General features: G+C 45.5%; 2 protein-coding genes across 12 annotated transcripts in view; one reads left to right on the forward strand and one right to left on the reverse strand.

Annotated features, from left to right (window-relative positions):
- Positions 1 to 20509, forward strand: part of LOC117770959 (tapasin-like) — a 1175540-nt gene that overhangs the window by 760685 nt on the left and 394346 nt on the right. The window lies entirely within an intron of this gene.
- macf1a (microtubule actin crosslinking factor 1a) overlaps positions 1 to 20509 on the reverse strand; it is a 183517-nt gene that overhangs the window by 114518 nt on the left and 48490 nt on the right. Inside the window, exon 1 of one of the 11 annotated variants that reach the window (XM_034600776.1) lies at positions 967 to 1099. The exons of the other annotated variants lie outside the window; for them this stretch is intronic. Coding sequence (XP_034456667.1) covers positions 967 to 1084 — 118 coding nt within the window. The 5' untranslated portion in view covers positions 1085 to 1099. Of the gene's footprint in view, positions 1 to 966; positions 1100 to 20509 lie in introns of those variants that run through there. 11 annotated transcript variants of the gene reach the window in all.

Genomic DNA, 20509 nt, shown 5'->3' on the forward strand with positions numbered 1-20509 from the left:
AGATAATAAACACAGTACACGGGCACTTTTAAAGAGTTACACACTGGATATTTGTATCAGGGTTTAAAGGAGACATATTCAGGTTTATATCCTGTCTGTCTCTTTAAGGCTCCATCCCGACTTTTTAAACTTTGCAGAACTTTTACAGTCGCAAAAAGAACTAAATAACACATTTCATCATATGCATCGAACTAAAAATAACCAACTGGAATCTGTTTAATTCTGCAAAACCGAGTGTTTACCATTAGCTTTGAATAATGAGACCCATGACTGGACTGAGCAGCTTACTGGCAGCACAGCAGCTCGTTGTTTAGTGAAGAGTATGATGTCATAAACACACACACACACACACACACAGACACACACACAGACACACACACTGTAGTCTGCAGGTTGAATTACATGAATGTGACAACGTGAGTCAAAGGCCCATGAAATGCAACAGCCTCTCTCTACAAAGAGCCAAATATGGAAGATTCGGCTGCACTGACTCACGGAGCAGAGGCACAGGAGAAACTTGAATTAAATCCTGAAGCACAAAAAAAGCATTAAAAAGGTGTCTCGGTGTAACAGGAGCTGGAAACAGGAGGCGTGAACGTGCTCTTCACAGCAGCACGAGTCTCTTTACATTCCACTTTTACTAAAATAGACGCTGCAACATGCTGGCAACGCTTCAGCCTCATGCTAAAGGCTGCACACGCACATGCATGCTGAGGTAAATGGACTCAATAGAAAGGAAGAAGCTGACGTGCGAACAGACGAGTGAGTTATCAGTTCGATAAATGACATCGCACAAGGGGTGTGGTTTAAACAGGAAGCGCATGGAGCTGATGTCCAATCGTCCCCTCCTCTTTGCCCGGAGGTAAGTCACAGCCGAAGAGGAGAAAGGAAACCGAGGAGGAACAAACGTTTGGGCGATCCTTTCGCTTTTTTTCAGCAGGAGAGAAACGTCTGAGGTTAGTTTACCTTGTTGAAATGTGGGTGCACGGCGGCGACGGAAAAACCAAAGTCCAGCGGCTGTCAGGATGTGAAAGGTCACCACCAGGATGGGAGTGATAACTGCAGGGTCGGTCAGAAAGTCCATCTCCACACGGGACGAGCAACTGTTCTCTACTTCTGAAAAGTCCACAAGTATAAACCGGGAGAAAAAGTTTTGGCTCCAAGGTAAAAGTCTTAAAAACCGGCGTCATCCATGATGGGGAGATTTTCCAGTCGGTTTAAAGATCCGTCTCGTTTCCCTCAAGACCGCTCTGTAATTTCTAAAACTATAATTTCCGAAGCATCTCTCTTCTTTCAGTACATTAACTACTGCAGCTGAAAAACTTCTAAGTCCTTCTCTCCATTCACATGCCCTCCCTCTTTACCCCCCCCTCTCTCTTTCTCTCGCTCTCTCTTTCTCTCTCCCTCTCTCAACCCCGCTCGCCCTCCGACACTCTGGCAGTGAATTCCAATCCCCTGAAACAAGCGACCAGACTGAAGCCGCTGCTCAGTGCACCGTTAGAAAACCGGTAAAATAATTAAATGAGGCTAAACAGACGGAAATGGGAGTGTGTGTCTGTGTGTCTGTCTGTGCCTTTGTGTGTGTGTGTGTGTGTGTGTGTCTGTGTGCCTCACTCTCACCACACGGGAAATACCCTCATGTTCATCTTCCTGTGAATGTCAGGTGTATTTCTAGTTTAGCCTTTTATGATTTTCTACAATAGTTTTTATGCATTTCCCACCAACTTCATTGCCATTTGCATAAAAATGTAATGTCAATGTGTTGGCAGCAGTTTGTGGATGGTGTGTGTGTGTGTGTGTGTGTGTGTGTGTGTGTGTGTCTGTGTGTGTGTCTGTTTATCTCTGTTGCTATGAGTGAGCAATGCATCCTGTCTGTGATATTTATTCACGGCTATCTTTGAACGATTGCCGACTGTGACGACGTGTTCAGAAGTGTCAGAGGGGGCCATTAAACCAAAGTCATTGTTGTGTGTGTGTGTGTGTGTGTGTGTGTGTGTGTGTGTGTGTGTGTGTGTGTGTGTGTGTGTGTATGTATGTTTTAGACACAGACACATGATTCAGCATGATTCAAGCTGCAGACTCGAAGGCAGGGGGGGTCTCACCTTGCAGAGAGTCCTGCGTGTGTGTGTGTGTGTGTGTGTGTGTGTGTGTGTGTGTGTGTGTGTGTGTGTGTGTGTGTGTGTGTGTGTGTGTGTGTGTGTGTGTGTGTAGACGAGTTATCACCTCCGCTCTGAAACGTAATCCACTGACATTTTACTCCTCTAGCAACACTCAGACAAAAACAATACACAACAAAAACCGACGTGACATTTCATCCCTGTCGGGTGGGGGGGGATAAAAAAACCTCAGCTCCAAGCGTCACTCACTGTCGTGGTCGTTTTAATTTATGTATGTAATATGTGTTTATCACAATAATATGATAACAGACTCTAATTATGAAGCAGTGTTGAGTCCCTGCTAATTGGGGAAGGTGGTTCTATCATGTTAGTCACTTCCTGATCATCACAAATACCAGATCACATGAGGTAATGGAGACGTGATGCAGACGCCAGCTGTTGATCCAGTGTTTTCCATCACTGTGACTCAGCTGCTTGTTTCCCAATGCAACACAACCAAATTACCCAGAGTCCTTTCTGGCCAACGATGACCTCTGTGTGAAATACCAATATTTGTCTCTGAAACAAAAGAGAGAGAACAGGACACAGCTCCCGGAACAAACCAAAAGATATCTTTGACCACAGTGGGCTGTATTTTTAAATAAAAGGATAATTAACTAAGACAATTAAGAGGACAAACAGAGAAACAGGGTTAAAAGTGACAAGAGGCAAATCGAACAACTACACACATCTGTGTTGCTGCCACTGTGGGGCAGAAGAGACCAACATGTGTTACACAAACCAGCGGCAGCATCACGGAGAACACACTGTGCCTAGTGTCCGACAGCAGTTTTATTGATCCACTTGTCAGCTGTGGTGTTTTATCACCTTCCACAAACAGTAAAGCCACAATATCTACTCTCCCTTCAACTATTGTGTTGTCAAATAGTTTTTTTAAACCTCAATAGAGTTCATATTTTCATGTTCTACTCGTAGCCACATCTATGTCTGAGTCTGCAGCCTAGAATTCAGTTTCTCTTAATTTAAAGACTTTTCCTTTAAGCATTAAATTCATTCACATCACGTTTTAAAGCGCGTTTCCTGCATTTCCTTTAAAGCATGTGACTCCGGCTGAATTAGAGGCTGCTGCTGTGCACGTGCCTCTGTGCAGAGTGCATGTTCGCTTAGTGTCAAGAGGTCGGGGGTCCGATGTCAAGCACCGTCCCCCCCCCCAACCCGACACGTAGAAAATGCTGCGTCTGTAAACTTTACCAACACACACACAGACACACACACAGACACACACTCAGATACAACCAGGGTGTAACCAAGCCCGAGGGTGATGTCAGACTACACTATGAGCCGACAACACGAGGGGGGGGGATGAGAAGGAGAAGAAAGATGGAGGGATGAGACGGGAGATGGAAGAGAGAGGAGGAGAGAAACTGCAGATTTATTGTAAAGCTTCTGCATCAGCTGTTTGTGTTGGTGAGTGAATGAGTCTTTTCACTCAGATATCAGAGGGAGAAATCTCACACACACACACACACACACACACAACGACACACACACCCTTTGTAACTGCTGTGCACTCTCTCCACCGTCTCTGCTTTTGCCTTTATCAAAAAAAACCTTCTTACATAGAATCAAATCATGTGGATCTCTCTTATATTATTCCTCTGGTCTATACGCTGCTTCCTATTGTGTGATTAATGCTGCAGCCTGTCTCGTGCTCCCCACCCCCCCTAACCCAACCCCCCAGTACAGCTCAGTTCTCCCAGTCAGCATCCTTTACACAGACGGCCTGGACACACGGCCAAGGTCACCCTGACACACAAACCTACATCCTGTCGATGAGGTAGATCGTGGGTTTACGGCCTCGAACTCATCTCCCTCCTCACACACACCGAGCGATGCAATCAGAGCCATAAATCGTACGGAAACACGCGGCACGCCAACCACACGAGACACAATACTGTTTCAAAAAAACGTTCAAACAACAGTCTATTTAAAACCTATTTAACAGCTTTGTGTGCGTGTGATGCCAACAGCAGGAGGAAACAGGAAAGAAGATGTGTTGATGAAGGAGGAGAGAGAGAGAGAGAGAGAGAGAGAGAGAGAGAGAGAGAGAGCGAGAGAGAGAGAGAGCGAGAGAGAGAGCGAGAGAGAGAGAGAGAGAGAGAGAGCGAGAGCGAGAGCAAGAGCAGGATGAGGAAAAAGGACAGAGTGATGAATCCTCTAACCTTGGACTCGTAACGTCAGCGTAGGGACAAAAATAAAAATCACGGCCTTCTCTCCTCCTCTGTCACCCGTTCACTTCCTGTCTGCTGTGACTGAACTCCACGACCTCCACGTTTGACATCAGCTTCACGTGTGCGAGCATCTTTCTTATTGTCGATCTTAAACTCTGCAGGATCCTCACAAAACGTCGGTATTTATGTGTTAAGAATATTGTTCTTTATCCGACATAATGAGGTCAAATGTTCTTCAATGCTTCAGTAACTGATTACGAAACTACATCAGTGTTTTTGGAAGAGATTCGCTCTTGTTTGGAATCCGCTCACTCAGATAAAGACTTGTTGTGTAACTCTGTGTTTTCTATCTGTGAGTAAAACATCTATTCAGAGTCAGCACCCAGCTGCGAGTGGTGTGACCGTGACACAGCAGCTGCGTGACCTCTCACCCCTCCGCCAAAGAGCTGCAGCAGGAACACTTCCTGTCTGGAAACTGAGCCGGCCGCCAGGGTCCTGACCCGACGCTCAGACTACAGTACCAGGAGGTTTCTGACATAATGGGAGAGCGGAGCAAGGCGGATGTAGACGAGAGGAAGAAAATACTTGTACAGTAAAGAGAGGAACCTGGATGTCTAGTGTTCAGCCACTGAAACGACCTCTAGCATCCTGAAACAGTGGGAGTGATCCAGATGTAATACTGTTTGCAGAACAATGAATAAATAGTTGATACATGGTCTGCAGGGGAAGTTGGAGCCACTTTGAAATGCATCCAAACTTTGGAGACCAACTCGTCTCCACTGCAGTACTGAACTCTGCAGTTAGGGGGCAGTCTGGGTCCAGATACAGAGCAGTGTTACAGCATAAAACTCATTCAGCTGAAAACTCAGAAACAAAGTTCGGTGTCACTCTCTGGATGCAGATGCAGTAAACTGTTGTTTGTCCTGTTGTCTGTAAACTTTGGTCGAGTCTGCATCTATTCACTGGTGTTATTAAAAGGCCCAGTGTGCAGGAGTCTGGAGGATCCACTGGCAGAAACGTAATATAATATTCATAAGTGTTTTCATTAGTGTATGATCAACGGACAAACCCAAACACCGGCTCTGGAGAGGAGCTTTTACCTTTAAATCCTACACACTGAACCGTTGAGTTACCAGCGCAACAACAATTACCACCAGGGAAACAACACAAACACACACTGTTGTTCACATAGCCAGTGACACATTCACACACACACACACACACACACACACACACACACACACACACACACACACACACAGTTCAGCTCCATCCAGACAAATGGATTTGGCATCATAAGCCTCAGACTGTTACTCGGGAGAGGATCATCACACAGCAGGGAGCTGGACATCATGGCCTCACTGACACTCCACGTAACTGAAGAGCAGAAACGATATCGTCTTTATCTCTGAGATTTTAAAGGGTTGTATAGATTCCAAAGCCATTTACAGAAAGACAGAAATAAAAAAGCTGAGACGTGGTTTTATTTGAGACTTTGCTCTCCTGTCCTGAACGAGCGTCTTTATCTGTGAACGGTTGACTTCAATAAAGAAACAGGCTTTTTCTAATAAACTGCAAATGTATAAACATAACGAGGTGCATGTCTTACAGTTATATGTATTTGGTTTTCGTTATTTATTCATGGAGACAGTTAACTGAGTAACCTTTTGAGCAGAGAGCAGAGTGTCCACTGCTTCCCGCTGTGTCTCCTTCAGTGTCGGGTGAAGACATGAAAAGCTCCTTGTGCCGTAACTGCTGACAGTTAAGTAACTTGTGTTTTGACAGGAGAACTAAACGGATCGCTGCACCCGCTCCAAAGAGCAGAGCCAGGAGACACCCACACAGAGACACACAGACAGACAGACAGACAGACAGACAGACAGACACACAGACAGTCAGACAGACAGACAGCGATACCCCGAGATGCCATTAAGCGATTAGAGGACAGGAGAGGAGGATGAAACAGGAGAGGATATAGACGAGTGTGACCCCCGGATGAACTAACAGGGATGGATTAACCGGAGTTGAGTCGCGGTCGCACACAAATACACACAAAGCACAAACTACTGGGGGGGGGGCAGAGTATTGGAGATGAAGTGATGAAACAAGGGGGAGTTGAGACGGACTGGAGGTCAGATTAGAGCTGTAGTTTCCCAGACCGCTGCTTTAACTGGGAGCTCCCAGAGAGATAACAGCTTCCTTCCTCTCTAATCTGTGTTCGACGTACACAGGTCGGCGCTGTGAGAATACGTTTACGTCCCTTATCACCATGTAAACATTACGTCAAGACACTTCCCTGAAACCTGAGGGGTAAACCTCTAACAGGAAGTTAGAGGTTTTCTGAGCGAAGGAGAAACGGTCTTTAATAAACTTTGGGAGTCAGACGAGGTCACACTGGGTCCTGACGCTGCAGCACGGGTCCAACAACGTCAAGAGAGTGACTGTTTCCTACTTGGTCGAGAAAAGAGGAAAAGTTTCTGAGCTAACACACCCAAACAAACTGAAACACACAAACACGCACGGTGCAAAAGCTCCTGTGTTCAGGAAACAAAACCCAATTACCCCTGTCCTCTCTCTCACCCTCATAATAAAAGTAAAGAACAAAGACTTAAATTAACATCTACGCTCGGTTCTCTCTGGGTCACACACACACACACACACACACACACACACACACACACACACACACACACACACACACACACACACACACACACACACACACACACACACACACACACACACACACACAGACACAAAAAAAAAAAAATGCATTTTCATTCCAGGTGTGAACAGACAGATGAGCTGTTGGGTCTGAACAATCAATCCATCAATCCATTTGAACAGGGCCTCAGATGTAAACATGGATTTATCTGTTTAACACATATGGTTTGTGTCTTTTCTTTTAAAGACATGACTGTAACAACAAATACCCACTTTACAAAGTTATTTAAACTAATTACTGGTGCTGTTCAATGGCTGATGTGACATGACAGAGTTTGGTTTATGAACCGACCTAAAGGCTGGAAGCAGGGAAGCCATGTGACCTCTGACCTCTTCCTGTCGCTCCCTGATTCTCACCATCAGGCTCAGGAGCAGCATGAAAACAGTGGTGATGACCTCAGGGTCAACTGTCCGGTCAGCGCCCTCCTCAGGGTAAAGGTCAAGGATCACGTTTGTGTGTGTGCGTGTGTTGACTTCACTGAGAGCATGTCACCTCACGTAGTTTATGGACACATCAACACTGAAATCACTGCTTAATTTAGGTCGTTTAGATGCCGAGAAAAAACAACAAAAACCTCCCTGCTACACAGCTTGATGTACGGAGGAGGTGGAGGAGGTGGAGGAGGAGGAGCTGTCACCCAGGATGTCAGAGTGAGGAGCCGCACGGGATCGACGGTGAGAAAGGAGGGAGGGGACGGACTTTGCCAGATTTATGACCCCGTGAGAAAAGAGAAGCTTCTGGTCTCAGGGTCTTACATAATGACAGGTTAATGAGCAAGAGACGGGAGGAGCCAGAGAGAGAGAGAGAGAGAGAGAGAGAGAGAGAGAGAGAGAGAGAGAGAGAGAGGCATAGAGACCACAAGAGAAAAGACGATTTGTTGAGTGGAAGGAAGATAAATTGAACTTTAACTGAGATGAATTGGTGACACGCAGCAGGAATATATAGATAAAGGGCAGAGTGAGGGTGACTCCAACAGGTTAACACAAGTGCACTTGTACAGAGGGTGAGATAAGGACGGATAACAGCTCAAAGTCCGAGAGGAACAAAAACAAGAGACAGGAGTTGAAAGTGAAAGACAGAAAAAGAAGAAAACAGAAATAAAGAGAAGTGAACTCCAGACTCTGATCTTCTGACGTGAAAGTCCCCGAATTTCTATAAAAACACAGAAACTCTTCTCTTTCATGTTCGTTTCACGGTGTTTGAAAGTCTGAACTATCCAAAAATGAAAAATTCCACACTGAAAAACTTTGTAGTTTCAAGTTATCTCCGGGGGAATTTACCCTAAAGTGACCTCATGTGCAGTGTCCCTTAAATGGATCAACAAATAAAATGAATAAATGACAGGGCTAACATATTCAGTACCATCTGAGTTTAGTTTGTCAGCATGCTAGGTTTGTACAATTAGAAAAAAGTCAGCAGACTTCATCCTCTGGGGACCATGAACGATACAACAAGACTTCATCCTCATCCACCCGGTAGTTACTTAGATATTCTGGACACAAGCGATTTGCTTTTGTCTGCTCGTCTCGTGTGTGTGTGTGTGTGTGTGTGTCTGTGTGTGTGTGTTGCAGCGAAAGAGCAGGATGTCTTAAGTGTTTTTGAAAAAGACGAACACGAAGAAGAAAAGCACTCGGACCATGAGGTCAGTTGATGGGAAAAGACGAGGCGGCGGGAGGAAGACAAAAAGTGAGGCGATGAAGAATGTGAAGAGCACACACGAACACAAGGCAGCTACACACAACCACGGTAACCAGGCTCTTAATTTTAACCCCCAGATTTTCCCCCGTTGCCATGGATACCTCTCAATTAGCAGGAGGACCCCTCCCCTCCTCCACACCATCCCATCCTCTGGCCTTTCATTGGGGACACTTGACCCGAGCCGCTGAAGAAGCTGTGATCATCAGGCTGTCGTGACGTCAACATGTACATTCAGGCCGTGAAGGTCCCGGCGTCAGAGGCCTCTTTTCATTTGTTTGTGTTTCTTCAACCCGACATCTCAAGAGGACACATGATCGTTTCCATTCAGCAGAACTTTGTCACCTTTAACCCGTACACGACTAATAAATGTAGACTTTAGCATAATCCTGGAAAAAACTTTAAAAAAACATGACAGGTGAAAAGAATCATGAGTAATATGCAGCTCCTGCTCTGCGAGTTCCCCCCCCCCGCCTTCTAGAATAAACTCATTATTATAATCGTCTGGAACACGAACAAAGCGAAAGAGATTTAAAACATCTTGTGCAAACGTGTCTGTTCCAAATGGTAACAATTTGTCCTCCCCTCTGATAAATCCTGAACGAAAGCAGCTCTGCCTCTCACTCTGTCTCGGGTCTTAATGGTTCTGTGGTAAAACTGTCCTGAGGTCAGCTCGTTAAACGTATTAAGGAGCCTGAGCGAACAGTGAAAACACTCATGGAAAGCTTTGACTTTCGTTTTTATGGGTCCAGGCCTTGTGTGCGTGTGTGTGTCTGTGTGTGCATTGTGTTGTACAGAGGGCAGGTGTGTGTGTTTGCGTGTGTGGAATTCAGGCTGTTTCAGTGAGATGGTTAACTTGTGTGTGAGTGTGACAGAGAGACAGTGGAGAGTTGTGTGTTTGTGTGTGTGTGTGTGTGTGTGTGTGTGTGTGTGTGTGTGTGTGAGACAAGTGAAGCCACCTGGACCGAACAAGAGGAGCGATGGTACAGATACTGTGACTGTTGCTCCTCTCTCACTCTCACGGTCTTGTGAATGAACCACGATCTTTTCAGTATGTTCACACAGACGTGCGCTAATTGCTCCACATCCCAGGTTGGTGTGAGAGTCAGGTACGTGGACACTTGTTGGTCTTGTCACACGAGGGAGGGACAGTGATGGTGGAAGAAACCCACGGAACCTACATGAGTCTCGGTCAAAATTAAGAAAGATACGGGCTAACCAAGTTTGAACTTTCATTTTCACTTTTCTGGCTCCAAACCTTCCTTTTAAAGATGGTCACACTTTCACCAAAGTTAACTTGTGATGTCATCAAGACCCAGAGTCATCTCACAGATCCACCAGGACGAGGCTCGGTCAGAAAGTGAGATGAGAACACGTGGTGCGGAGAAACCAAACAACTGATGAAGCTGATAAGAGGAGAAAGAGGAAGAGAAAGTACAGATTTGCCTTTAGCCACAGAAACGTGACCACAAACCACGGCTCCATACACCCCCCCCCCACACTATACACTCAGCCTGTGTAAACTCTGTAAGGATGATCCCAGCTTGACCATGAGCAAACACACGGGCTGAAGGGAAGTCACCGTGTCCAGGGTTAAAGTCAAACTGCATCAATGTTGGAAAATGAACCTGAAGGCCGACGACAGCATGTTTGAAATTCCTCCAGGTATCATGAGAGAACAGCGTCACACGTCTATTTTGTAGCTTCTCCAAAATCTGACACTGTGTAAATTCTGGACTCGAGAGCAGCCGGCTCCGTGTCACACTGAGATAACACTACGTTTCCCACGCTGTCGCCCCCCCCCCCCGCCCCGTCTCCAGGAAGCAGGGCCCAGCCGAGCTCTTCAGGGTGGAGCCTCAGCGGAGTCCAGGGACAACAGGAAGTAAACAGGGAGAGGACAAAGTAGAAGAAGAAGCTACTTCCTAACACGACAACAGCAGGAGAGATGATTTTATAGACTTGCTATAACCTTCAGACTATAATTCAGTAATACTGTGTTGGTTTAACTACTATTTAACTAACGTTCACTGGAAGAATAAGTATTTAATTGTTTTATAGCCTATTTACAATCTATAAATGAGCTAAATTCCTAATTGAGCACTTTAAAGTCAAATCAAAGATGTGTTTGTATGTATTTGCATGAGAACGACCTTATTATATCTTATTTTATTGTCTTAATCTATCTAATGCTTTTTATTGTTGATCTCTTTATGTCTGCACAGAAACAAGCACCTTTCCCCTTGTGTCTCTGTCCTTGTGACAAATAAAAGTCCTTGAATCCTTGAAATGCAGATAACTGACGACCAGCCGGAGCCGAGAGACAAATTATTTCAAGACAAAGATATTAAAACTGATGAGTTCTGACTTTCGTGGATGTGGAGAACTGCATCACGCTCAGCGGACAGTGACATCGTCTCGTCATTGGTTCATTTAATGGAAGTCAAAACACGTTTGCCCCCCCCCCCCCGACCTTCACCATTTGTCTCGGCCACAGATCTAAGTCACGACAACTAAAAATAAACACACTAATCTATTCTGCCTCTCCAGAAGTCATAACTCATTAACATGACAAACCAAAAAGTGAGTCTGGTTCACTGCCTGTGTCCAGAAATACCGGGAGAATCTTTCAGGGAATCGAAAGTTCTGTCAAAACACTAATAATATTATATTAATTCTGAAACAGCTGCAGTGCAACATATCATCAGTGAATATCAGTAAAACAGCCTGAGAGACAGAGACACACCTGCTGGAGTCAAACCACCTGAACATCCCATAACTGTTAATCCATAATAACACGAACACCCATGTGAGAGCCTGGATAACAGATGAGTCATCATAAATACAAGGTTTATAAGGCAATAGTGTTGAGGACAGATAAACGGAGAGAGTGCTGCAGTGAACTGGGACAAAGAGCCCGTCACTGCAGAAAGTCAGAGACAAACTCGAATCATCCAGGGAAACAAAATCCAGAGTGAAAGGTACGTAAACAAAATAACTGCGCACGAAAGAAGTAAAGAACATGGAAGGAGGAATCTAGAAACCAGCTCCACAGGACGACCTGAACAACTCAACTGGAGCTGAGATCATATTCATTCCATCAGTGGAACAAGATGGACCCAGAGCTGACGGAGAAGCGGAGGCGATGCCAGGAAACAGAAGAAACACAGCCTGAGAGTCACAGGTGCCACGGTGACATTTTGAACGGTTCTCTGTGGTGCCTCGACCTTTACGTTCTCCATCACGGCTCCGCTCGGGGGCATTTCGAGCCATGAAGGCAGGTTGAAGCTGACGAAGGTCAACTGAAGAACATTCTCCTCTCACATCCCTTCAAGTCAAAACAAATGAGTTCGACGACGAGGCCGAAGAAACAAAGAGCAGAGGAGCTGAGAGGTTGTGTCCATTCAAGTTCAGGGATTTGACTGAAACTTCTGACTTGTATTGACTCGCTGAAAGTTTGACATTTTGGGAAATCTGCTTATTTGAATTGTTCCTGAGGATTATTGAGATTGATACGACTCCTCGTGTGAACAGTGAATATGAAGCTACAGCCAGACGCCCAATCAGGGCAGAGCTTCAAACGGCTAATTTAAGATACGTAATTTTCATATACGTATCTTTAACATTAGATACGTATATAAAAACGGACGGAGCCTTCTGTCGTATACTCTGCTTTCAACTTTTTTTTAACGAGCTCAGGTTGACGGAAACAGATGAACTGGTGCTGGGAACAAACCAGTGGCTTATCAATAAGCATCAACTGTCTTTATTTCCTGATTCTCTTCCCTCTGCTCCTCCTCTCGGCCCTTTTCACCTCCTCCTGTCCTCGCCTACGCCACACACACACACACACACACACACACACACACACACACACACACACACACACACACACACACACACACACACACACACACACACACACACACACACACACACACACACACACACACACACACACACACACACAGAACAATTACATGTAGAAAACGTGCCCTGTCCTGTGTAATTACAGCCGTGTCACAGCAGGGAGACGGTTGCGGTTAGAGAGTCACGGCTAAGACAGACGGTGATGTGGTGAGAAAGTGTGAACAAAATGCTTCCTTATAGCCACACGTGAACACACACACACAGACAGACACACAGACACACACACACACACACACACAACAAAAAGCCTTATAACATCATGGAGAGATTCTTTATTTCAACCAGAGAAGTAGTTCCATGACAGATCTATCCTATGGAGGGTGCTACAGCCCAATCAGCAGCCTGGGCGGGGGGGGGGGCTCTGAGGGGCAGTTACAAGTGTGTGACACACACAGATACTGACTTAAGTTGATGTGTGTGTGGCTGTGACACCGCAGCTCTGCAGGAGAGAAGAGGCCGCGCCCAACAGGCCGAACGCCGATAAACACAGGAGGAGGCTTATCACACTGGAAACATGTCCGAGTGTGTGTGTTTGTGTACAAGTGTGTGTGTGTGTGTTACTGGACCGCAGGGTGACCCAGATGCTGGAGAACCTCATCAATCAAACGGTGGAAATGGGGATGTCGATGTGTCCGTGTGGATGAATTCACACTGAGCCGAAGTGTTTCCGCTATGAGAAGATAATTCCCCTCGAAAGTTCAAAAGTTAAACATTTTTATTTTTACTTCTCTCTCTCCTCATTTGCCAGCAGCTATTAAATCCAGCGTAGCAGAGATGCAGTAACAAAAACAGCTTTTAATAAAAACTTGTTTGTGTAAATGTGTATGTTTGTTAATCTCAGTCCCTTTACACACTCGCTGAAACAAAAACAAAACCTCCCTCACCATTTATGTAACATAATTCAACCCCACATAAAAACCCTCCATAAAAAATACACTATTAGTAAGGCTACGATTTGCAGCTTCGCACTCAGCATAGTGAGCCGGCAATATGCCTCTGCTGTATAATGAATATTACTGCGTGACTGAATATATTATTCCTTCTTGTGTTGCACTCACATCAAATTGTGCAGTTGTGTTTTAAAGTGATTGTTTCATGTGTCACAGAGATAATGTTTTAAACCCCCGACAACACACAATGTGCAACAGACCTCACAACACTTTGACTCAGCTTCATTAAAACCAGCCACAGGTCACGTCTCTGTTGTCAGGAACGATCAGATGAAGCTTTACCGAGGATGTGAGCACAAAATAAAGCTGATGGTTAAATCCTGTCGTCTTCATTCATCCTGTGGAGTGAGACTGAAGCTGCGTTGTAATGTAGTGATATGATAAAAGGCGAAGCTGCCGTGTTTAGAACGAGGTTGTTTCACATCTAAGGAGGAAGAAATCCTCCATTTTTCTTTCAGGACATATTCTACAACCAGTCAGAGAAAGGTGTCAGGGTTGCTGTGCACCTGCTGCTCCACTAACTCCTCCTCTTGGTAAATCCGTCAGCCTGCTCTCACATTAACGTGGAAACAACCCAGACATTTATGTAACCTGATCAACGGGCTTTGAAGTTCAGACGGGCCGCTCGTCTGCGTGGGGACTCGAACCCACGTGAAGCTTCCACCGGTTTGTGAAGTGACGGTTTGTTCCCTCAGCAGCACTCACAACTGATTATCTGCTTCAACGGGCTGCGAGAGGTGAAGGTTGAAGAGCAATTCATTTTTTCCGAGGATGATGATGCCGATATGATATTGAGTAAAAAGATTCGGATGCAGGTAAAGGATATGGAGAAAGAAAATGGTAATGATTCCTACGATGTTATTATCTAACCGCTGCGACAAAGAATTTTAATTTAGGCTTAATAGATTGTGGTTTAACCATAAACATTAAAAGAGTGGAGGTTTCTGAACTGTAAAAAGTGTTAAGAGACTGGTGGAGTTCAAGAATAGATAAAAATGAAAGTAGCTTCAGGCAACAGTGATTTCAGAATTTGAGTTACTTCAACAAGCCTTTCACTTAAAGGGTGATTTGAAAAATAGAAATCACTGACCTGAGCCCACACAGATTGAACTAATAATCAATCAAAAAAAGGGACATTAATCAAACTTTGAACTGGTTTGGCCTCCACCAGTTTCTTCCCCACCACACAAACTAAATCCCAAACAAACCGTCTCCAACATCAGATTCTGATCTCATGGTTTCAAAAGCTGATTCAGATATTTTTTTAACTATTCTTGGAATATTTGGGATCCGAGGTTTCGACTCCACACTCGGTTTAAACCATTAATAGTAATTGAAGCATTGAAGTCAAGATAATGTCTTTTCCTGCAGATGACTGATGATGAAACACGGTCACATGAAGCCAGTAGAGCGACCACACGAGCCACTGAGTTAATTCAGCCGGCGAGAGCAGATCTGTGTGTTTTATGTCTATTTACAGAGCCGTGGTTTCGTGTTGGACTCAGAATCTGAATCAGAGATGAAACAGAAAAAATGGAAGCGAGACGAACCAACAATAAAACATGACAGCAAATTCAGGAGGATGTTAGAAATTGGCTGATTCACATCTCAGATGAAACGTGTGAGGTTGATACGGTCGGCCTCCGAGTTAAAGTGGCAGAGAGGTGTGTGTGTGTGTGTGTGTGTGTGTGTGTGTGTGTGTGTGTGTGTGTGTGTGTGTGTGTGAGAGAGAGAAAGTATAAAACTAAGGCATTATATATAATTAAAATCAGTTTTGATTCTGGGTTTTTGCTCTTATGTTGTTGTTTTTGTTGTAATTTTGTTGTAAATGTTGTAAAATCAATTGATAATGAAAGCCTGCATCAAACTTCAGCTTCACATATGAAGATTAATATCAAACCAATTACGTTTACATTCATTTAAATATGTTAAATGACGATTTGTCAATAAAACATCAGAAAATGGTGAAAAGAAAAAGCATCTAATCGTCACATTTGAGAAGTGTGTGTACGTGCACGTGCTTGTGTGTTGTTGTGTACGTCTGGTGGATTCAAATGTCGGTGGAGAACGAGAAGTCAAGTCTAAGTGACACATATTTAACTGTACACACACACACACACACAGAGAGACAGACACACACACTCCACTTACACTATCTCACACTCTGGCTTCATCTACCTGCTGCTCTCTTGATCGTCTCCACACACACACATTTGCTCATCAGCCAGATGTCCCATCCTGTCCTCCAGGTGGACGTGGCGTCCAAACAAGGTGATAACTTTACACACTTTGTATTGACCTGATGTCGGAGACGTCCAAACCCTGGTCCCCTCCCTGGTCCCCTCCCTGGAAACACAAACACGAGCTGCGGCACCTCCCTCTCATTAGGGTGATGTGGTCACACACACACGTCATCAACATAATCACATCAGAGGCCGTGATGTAAAAACATGTTTTTCAAAGATATTGAAGATATTTTCTGCGTCAAAGCAGAGAAAGGAGTAAAATGAGGTATTTCTAATCCGCACATTGATCCCTTCAATCCAAGTTAATCTAATTCACAAACAACCTGAAACCCGTGACTGTGTCGGCGAAAGACAAAGTCACAACGGCAGACACGACAATGGAGTCAATGTTGGGTTCAGAACGGAGTCAACTCATATGACTGGATTATTATAAAGTGAGCGACACGGCAGCTTACTGCTTCGAACCAGAGTCGCTGCCTGGGAGCGGCTGGTGTGAGCCGCTGGAACAAAGGCTCCTGTGTGTGGCCGGAATAAAGACTGAGGGTCGGGTCCACCACCACTACCACCTCCACCTCCACTACCACCTCCACCTCCACTACCACCTCCACCTCCACTACCACCTCCACTACCACCTCCACCTCCACTACCACCTCCACCTCCACTACCACCTCCACCACCACCTCCACCTCCACTACCACCTCCACCTCCACTACCAACTCCACTACCACCTCCACCTCCACTACCACCTCCACTACCACCTCCACCTCCACTACCACCTCCACCTCCACTACCACCTCCACTGCCACCTCCACCACCACCTCCACCTCCACTACCACCTCCACCTCCACTACCAACTCCACTACCACCTCCACTACCACTACCAACTCCACCTCCACTACCAACTCCACCTCCACTACCACCTCCACTACCAACTCCACCTCCACTACCACCTCCACCTCCACTACCAACTCCACTACCACCTCCACTACCACTACCAACTCCACCTCCACTACCAACTCCACCTCCACTACCACCTCCACTACCACCTCCACCTCCACTACCACCTCCACTACCAACTCCACCTCCACTACCACCTCCACCTCCACTACCAACTCCACTACCACCTCCACTACCACTACCAACTCCACCTCCACTACCAACTCCACCTCCACTACCACCTCCACTACCAACTCCACCTCCACCACCACCTCCAACTCCACTACCATCTCCACTACCACCTCCACCTCCACTACCACCTCCACTACCACCTCCACTACCACTACCACCTCCACCTCCACTACCAACTCCACTACCACCTCCACTACCACTACCAACTCCACTACCACCTCCAACTCCACTTCCACTACCACCTCCACCTCCACTACCACCTCCACCTCCACTACCACCTCCACCTCGAGAATCCAGGGCTGCGTCAACCCCGGACACTATTTATTTAAACAAACTGTGGAACCCTGTCGTGATACACAAGCATCGCAACTATGGCGGCTGAGGAGGCCGTTCATGGTTGAGAACCCAGTTAGATGACGTTGGTTTACTACTTCAAGATGATTAAAAACAACTAGGCCTGTATATTACAATGTTGAACTGCTTTTAAAACATGACACAACCACCGAATGAGAGAAAACATTCCCCTCAAGCAAACGTGTCGTTCAACCCGGAAACTGAACAGACTATGAATTATGTTTGTAAGAGAAAATAGTGTCTGAAAAGTGAGGAATAAAGAATATTGGGCTTCAACACAACTTTCTACTACAGACTCCCATATTAAAATCAACCTGTCCCCTGAGTTTAGGGATCCTCAAGTGCTTTATTTATTCATTTATCTCTATGAAGAAATGAAGATTCAAAGCTGGGCTATAATCAGCGAGAGGGACTGAGTCGCATAGGAAACATGTAAATAATGAGCAAACAGACGCCTCCCTGATGTTTAGTCACAGTGACGCACACGCACACAAACACACACACACACACACACACACACAGATTATTTGTGTGTATAAAAGTTATCAAATATTAGACAATAGTGAATTGAGAAGTAACAAGTGAATTGTTGCGATGAGGAGTTTGTGGCGAACGGTGACCCTGGGTTCATGAACGTGAAAACATGACCCTGCTGTGGCACCGGGGGCAGTGACACAGATGTGTTCTGACACAGAGGTACACAAAGAGACATGGGGGGGGGGGGGGGGGGGGGCACACTCAGATAAACAAGTCCAACGTGCTGTGTCATGTGACCCTGCAGCCAACAGGTAGAGAGGCTGAGAGCCACAGATAAAAATAGAAGCGGTCAGCCACTCCGCCTTAAACAAATCATGACCAAACTCCTCGACCCCGTTCACACACCTTCTCTCTCTCTCTCTCTCTCTCTCTCTCTCTCTCTCTCTCTCTCTCTCTCTCTCTCTGTCACGCAACCATTCGCCCGACCATCGCTCTCCCGTGGCAGGTGACCGCAGATCAACACGGGCTGAAACAATGCACCGGCAGGAGAGGTCCACTTCACGTCTGACTGAGAACACGGAGCTGGGCCCCTCGCTGCTGGGGTGGAGGGTGTGGACGAGGAGGTGTGAGGAGGTGTGAGGAGGTGTGAGGAGGTGCGAGTGGCAGAGGGGGTTTAGCACCAGGGGAGGTCGGGCTAACGCTAAATAACGCAGAACAGTATCAGAGTCAGTGGTACTTCTACAAGCTCATCATGAAAAACAAACTAGAAACTGAGTTTTTCCTGAATTCCCCTGATGTAGAATAACACCAGTTAGAAAATAAAAACTGTAAACGACAAAGTTCTGTTGTTTTTAATCCACAAACTTGCAACAACCCAGTCAAATGTTTTCTAAACCCACTGAACAAACTGGCCTTAAACCAGCACTTATCAAACTCAGGTGGATAATTTAAACTTCACCACTACATCTGCTGCCTAATACTTTAACTCACAAGAAGTCCACACACGCTTTGTACTTAAGCTGTTGAGATCCCGTGTTTGGACAATTAATTACATTTGGGATGATTACATTTCCCCAATGGCGTTAAAAGTGGTTAAAGAGTTTAACCTCGCCTGTAATTTGAGGCGTTAAAGCAGATTGTGGGTGATCGTGACCGAGCCGGACGTGTGCGGCTGTAAGGCCTCAGACGCAGCAGCTGCTGGGGGGGGGGGGGGTATTATATCACAAAGACACAAGTAGCAGCAGGTGTAACCACAGCTACTATATAAGAGACAGGGGGGGGACAGGGGGGGGACGGGGGACCTTGGGATCAGGACTGTTGAGGATTGTGAGAGGCTCTGAACAGACCGACAGAAAAGTTTCATGTTCATCAAATGATAAAGATATAAACTCTGCTGTGTCTGAATATTGAATTGATGCTAATTGATCAACAAGGAAAAATATATAAATATGTATATAATTCCAGATTTGTCCGTGTGAAGAACAACGCACAGCTTCCAGACTAACGACATTAAAACACCTGAGGAAACACAAGCAACTAAAACAAAGGAACAGTTTTAAAGTCTTGATCCCTATTCACACCTTAATGTGATCTCACCTCTAATGGACAGATTCTGCAGCTTCAAAGTGTGAGAACTGTTTGTGCAAAGTACGAATACATTTAAAAAAATTAAGATGAATCCAGAAGAACCCACGCTGATAATTTGATAAGCAAAACAATCCTCACACTGGAGCCGTAAATAGAAAAGAGGTAACGTACAGATCTCTGCCTTCGTCACCAACACCAGTCATTGTCCGTAGGTTTAAAAAAAAAAGCTGTGGGAGAATATTACTCACATTGACTGACACTAAATGTTCCATATTCACGACTTGTCATAAAGGTGACTGAGTTTTTGTGCAGTATTTCAGCTCATACCACACAACCTCTAATCTTTACCTCGTTTAAATTCTTCTACAACCTCAGACAGAGGTTTTGCTCTCTGTTCATAGAGATGTTTCAGGGGTCATTGCACTTTTGCTTTAACAGTCAAATAAATATCATACAGAGATATATAAACACAGCCCTGATCCATGAAGACTTGTTTCCAGAAGAACTCGACTCGGGCCGGTTGACGCTACGCTCGGCGACCTGTTGTGATAACAGCTGCTGGAGCGAAGCGTCCCTGCTCGTCACCCGACACTTCGACCAACCATCCTGCTGCCGTCTCTCCTCGTTTCTGGGTCTGATTTCTTGCCAGTGACAACGAAGATCAAGTGTCACCGATGACACCGAGAAGAAACACAGAGAACCGTCCGGTAACGTGACGCCACGACCACAGCTAATACAAACAATTAGCTCCTGAAGCTAATTAAGAGCTAACAGGGACCAACAGATGCTGATGAGGACGCCAGGGTGTCGACAGCACGCGTGGACATTGTTCGCCGACATGAAGGAGGACGGCCGTGCGTCCTTCAAACTGACCCACGTGTTATCTGGTACCACACAGGAGCTGAGTAGGTAAACACAGACAGACGTCGTGCATAAACTGAACATGAGAGAAAATGTGTGACGTCTCTGAGACCCCATTCAACTTGATCCCTTTTCAGTGTGAGGAAAGTTGAGTGAGAGAAGTTTTCAAGAGACAAAACGGATTTTGAATATGAATGCAACAACTGAACGC

This window comes from Hippoglossus hippoglossus, chromosome 11 (genome assembly GCF_009819705.1).
Source record: "Hippoglossus hippoglossus isolate fHipHip1 chromosome 11, fHipHip1.pri, whole genome shotgun sequence".
In the NCBI taxonomy this organism is placed as follows: Eukaryota; Metazoa; Chordata; class Actinopteri; order Pleuronectiformes; family Pleuronectidae; genus Hippoglossus; species Hippoglossus hippoglossus.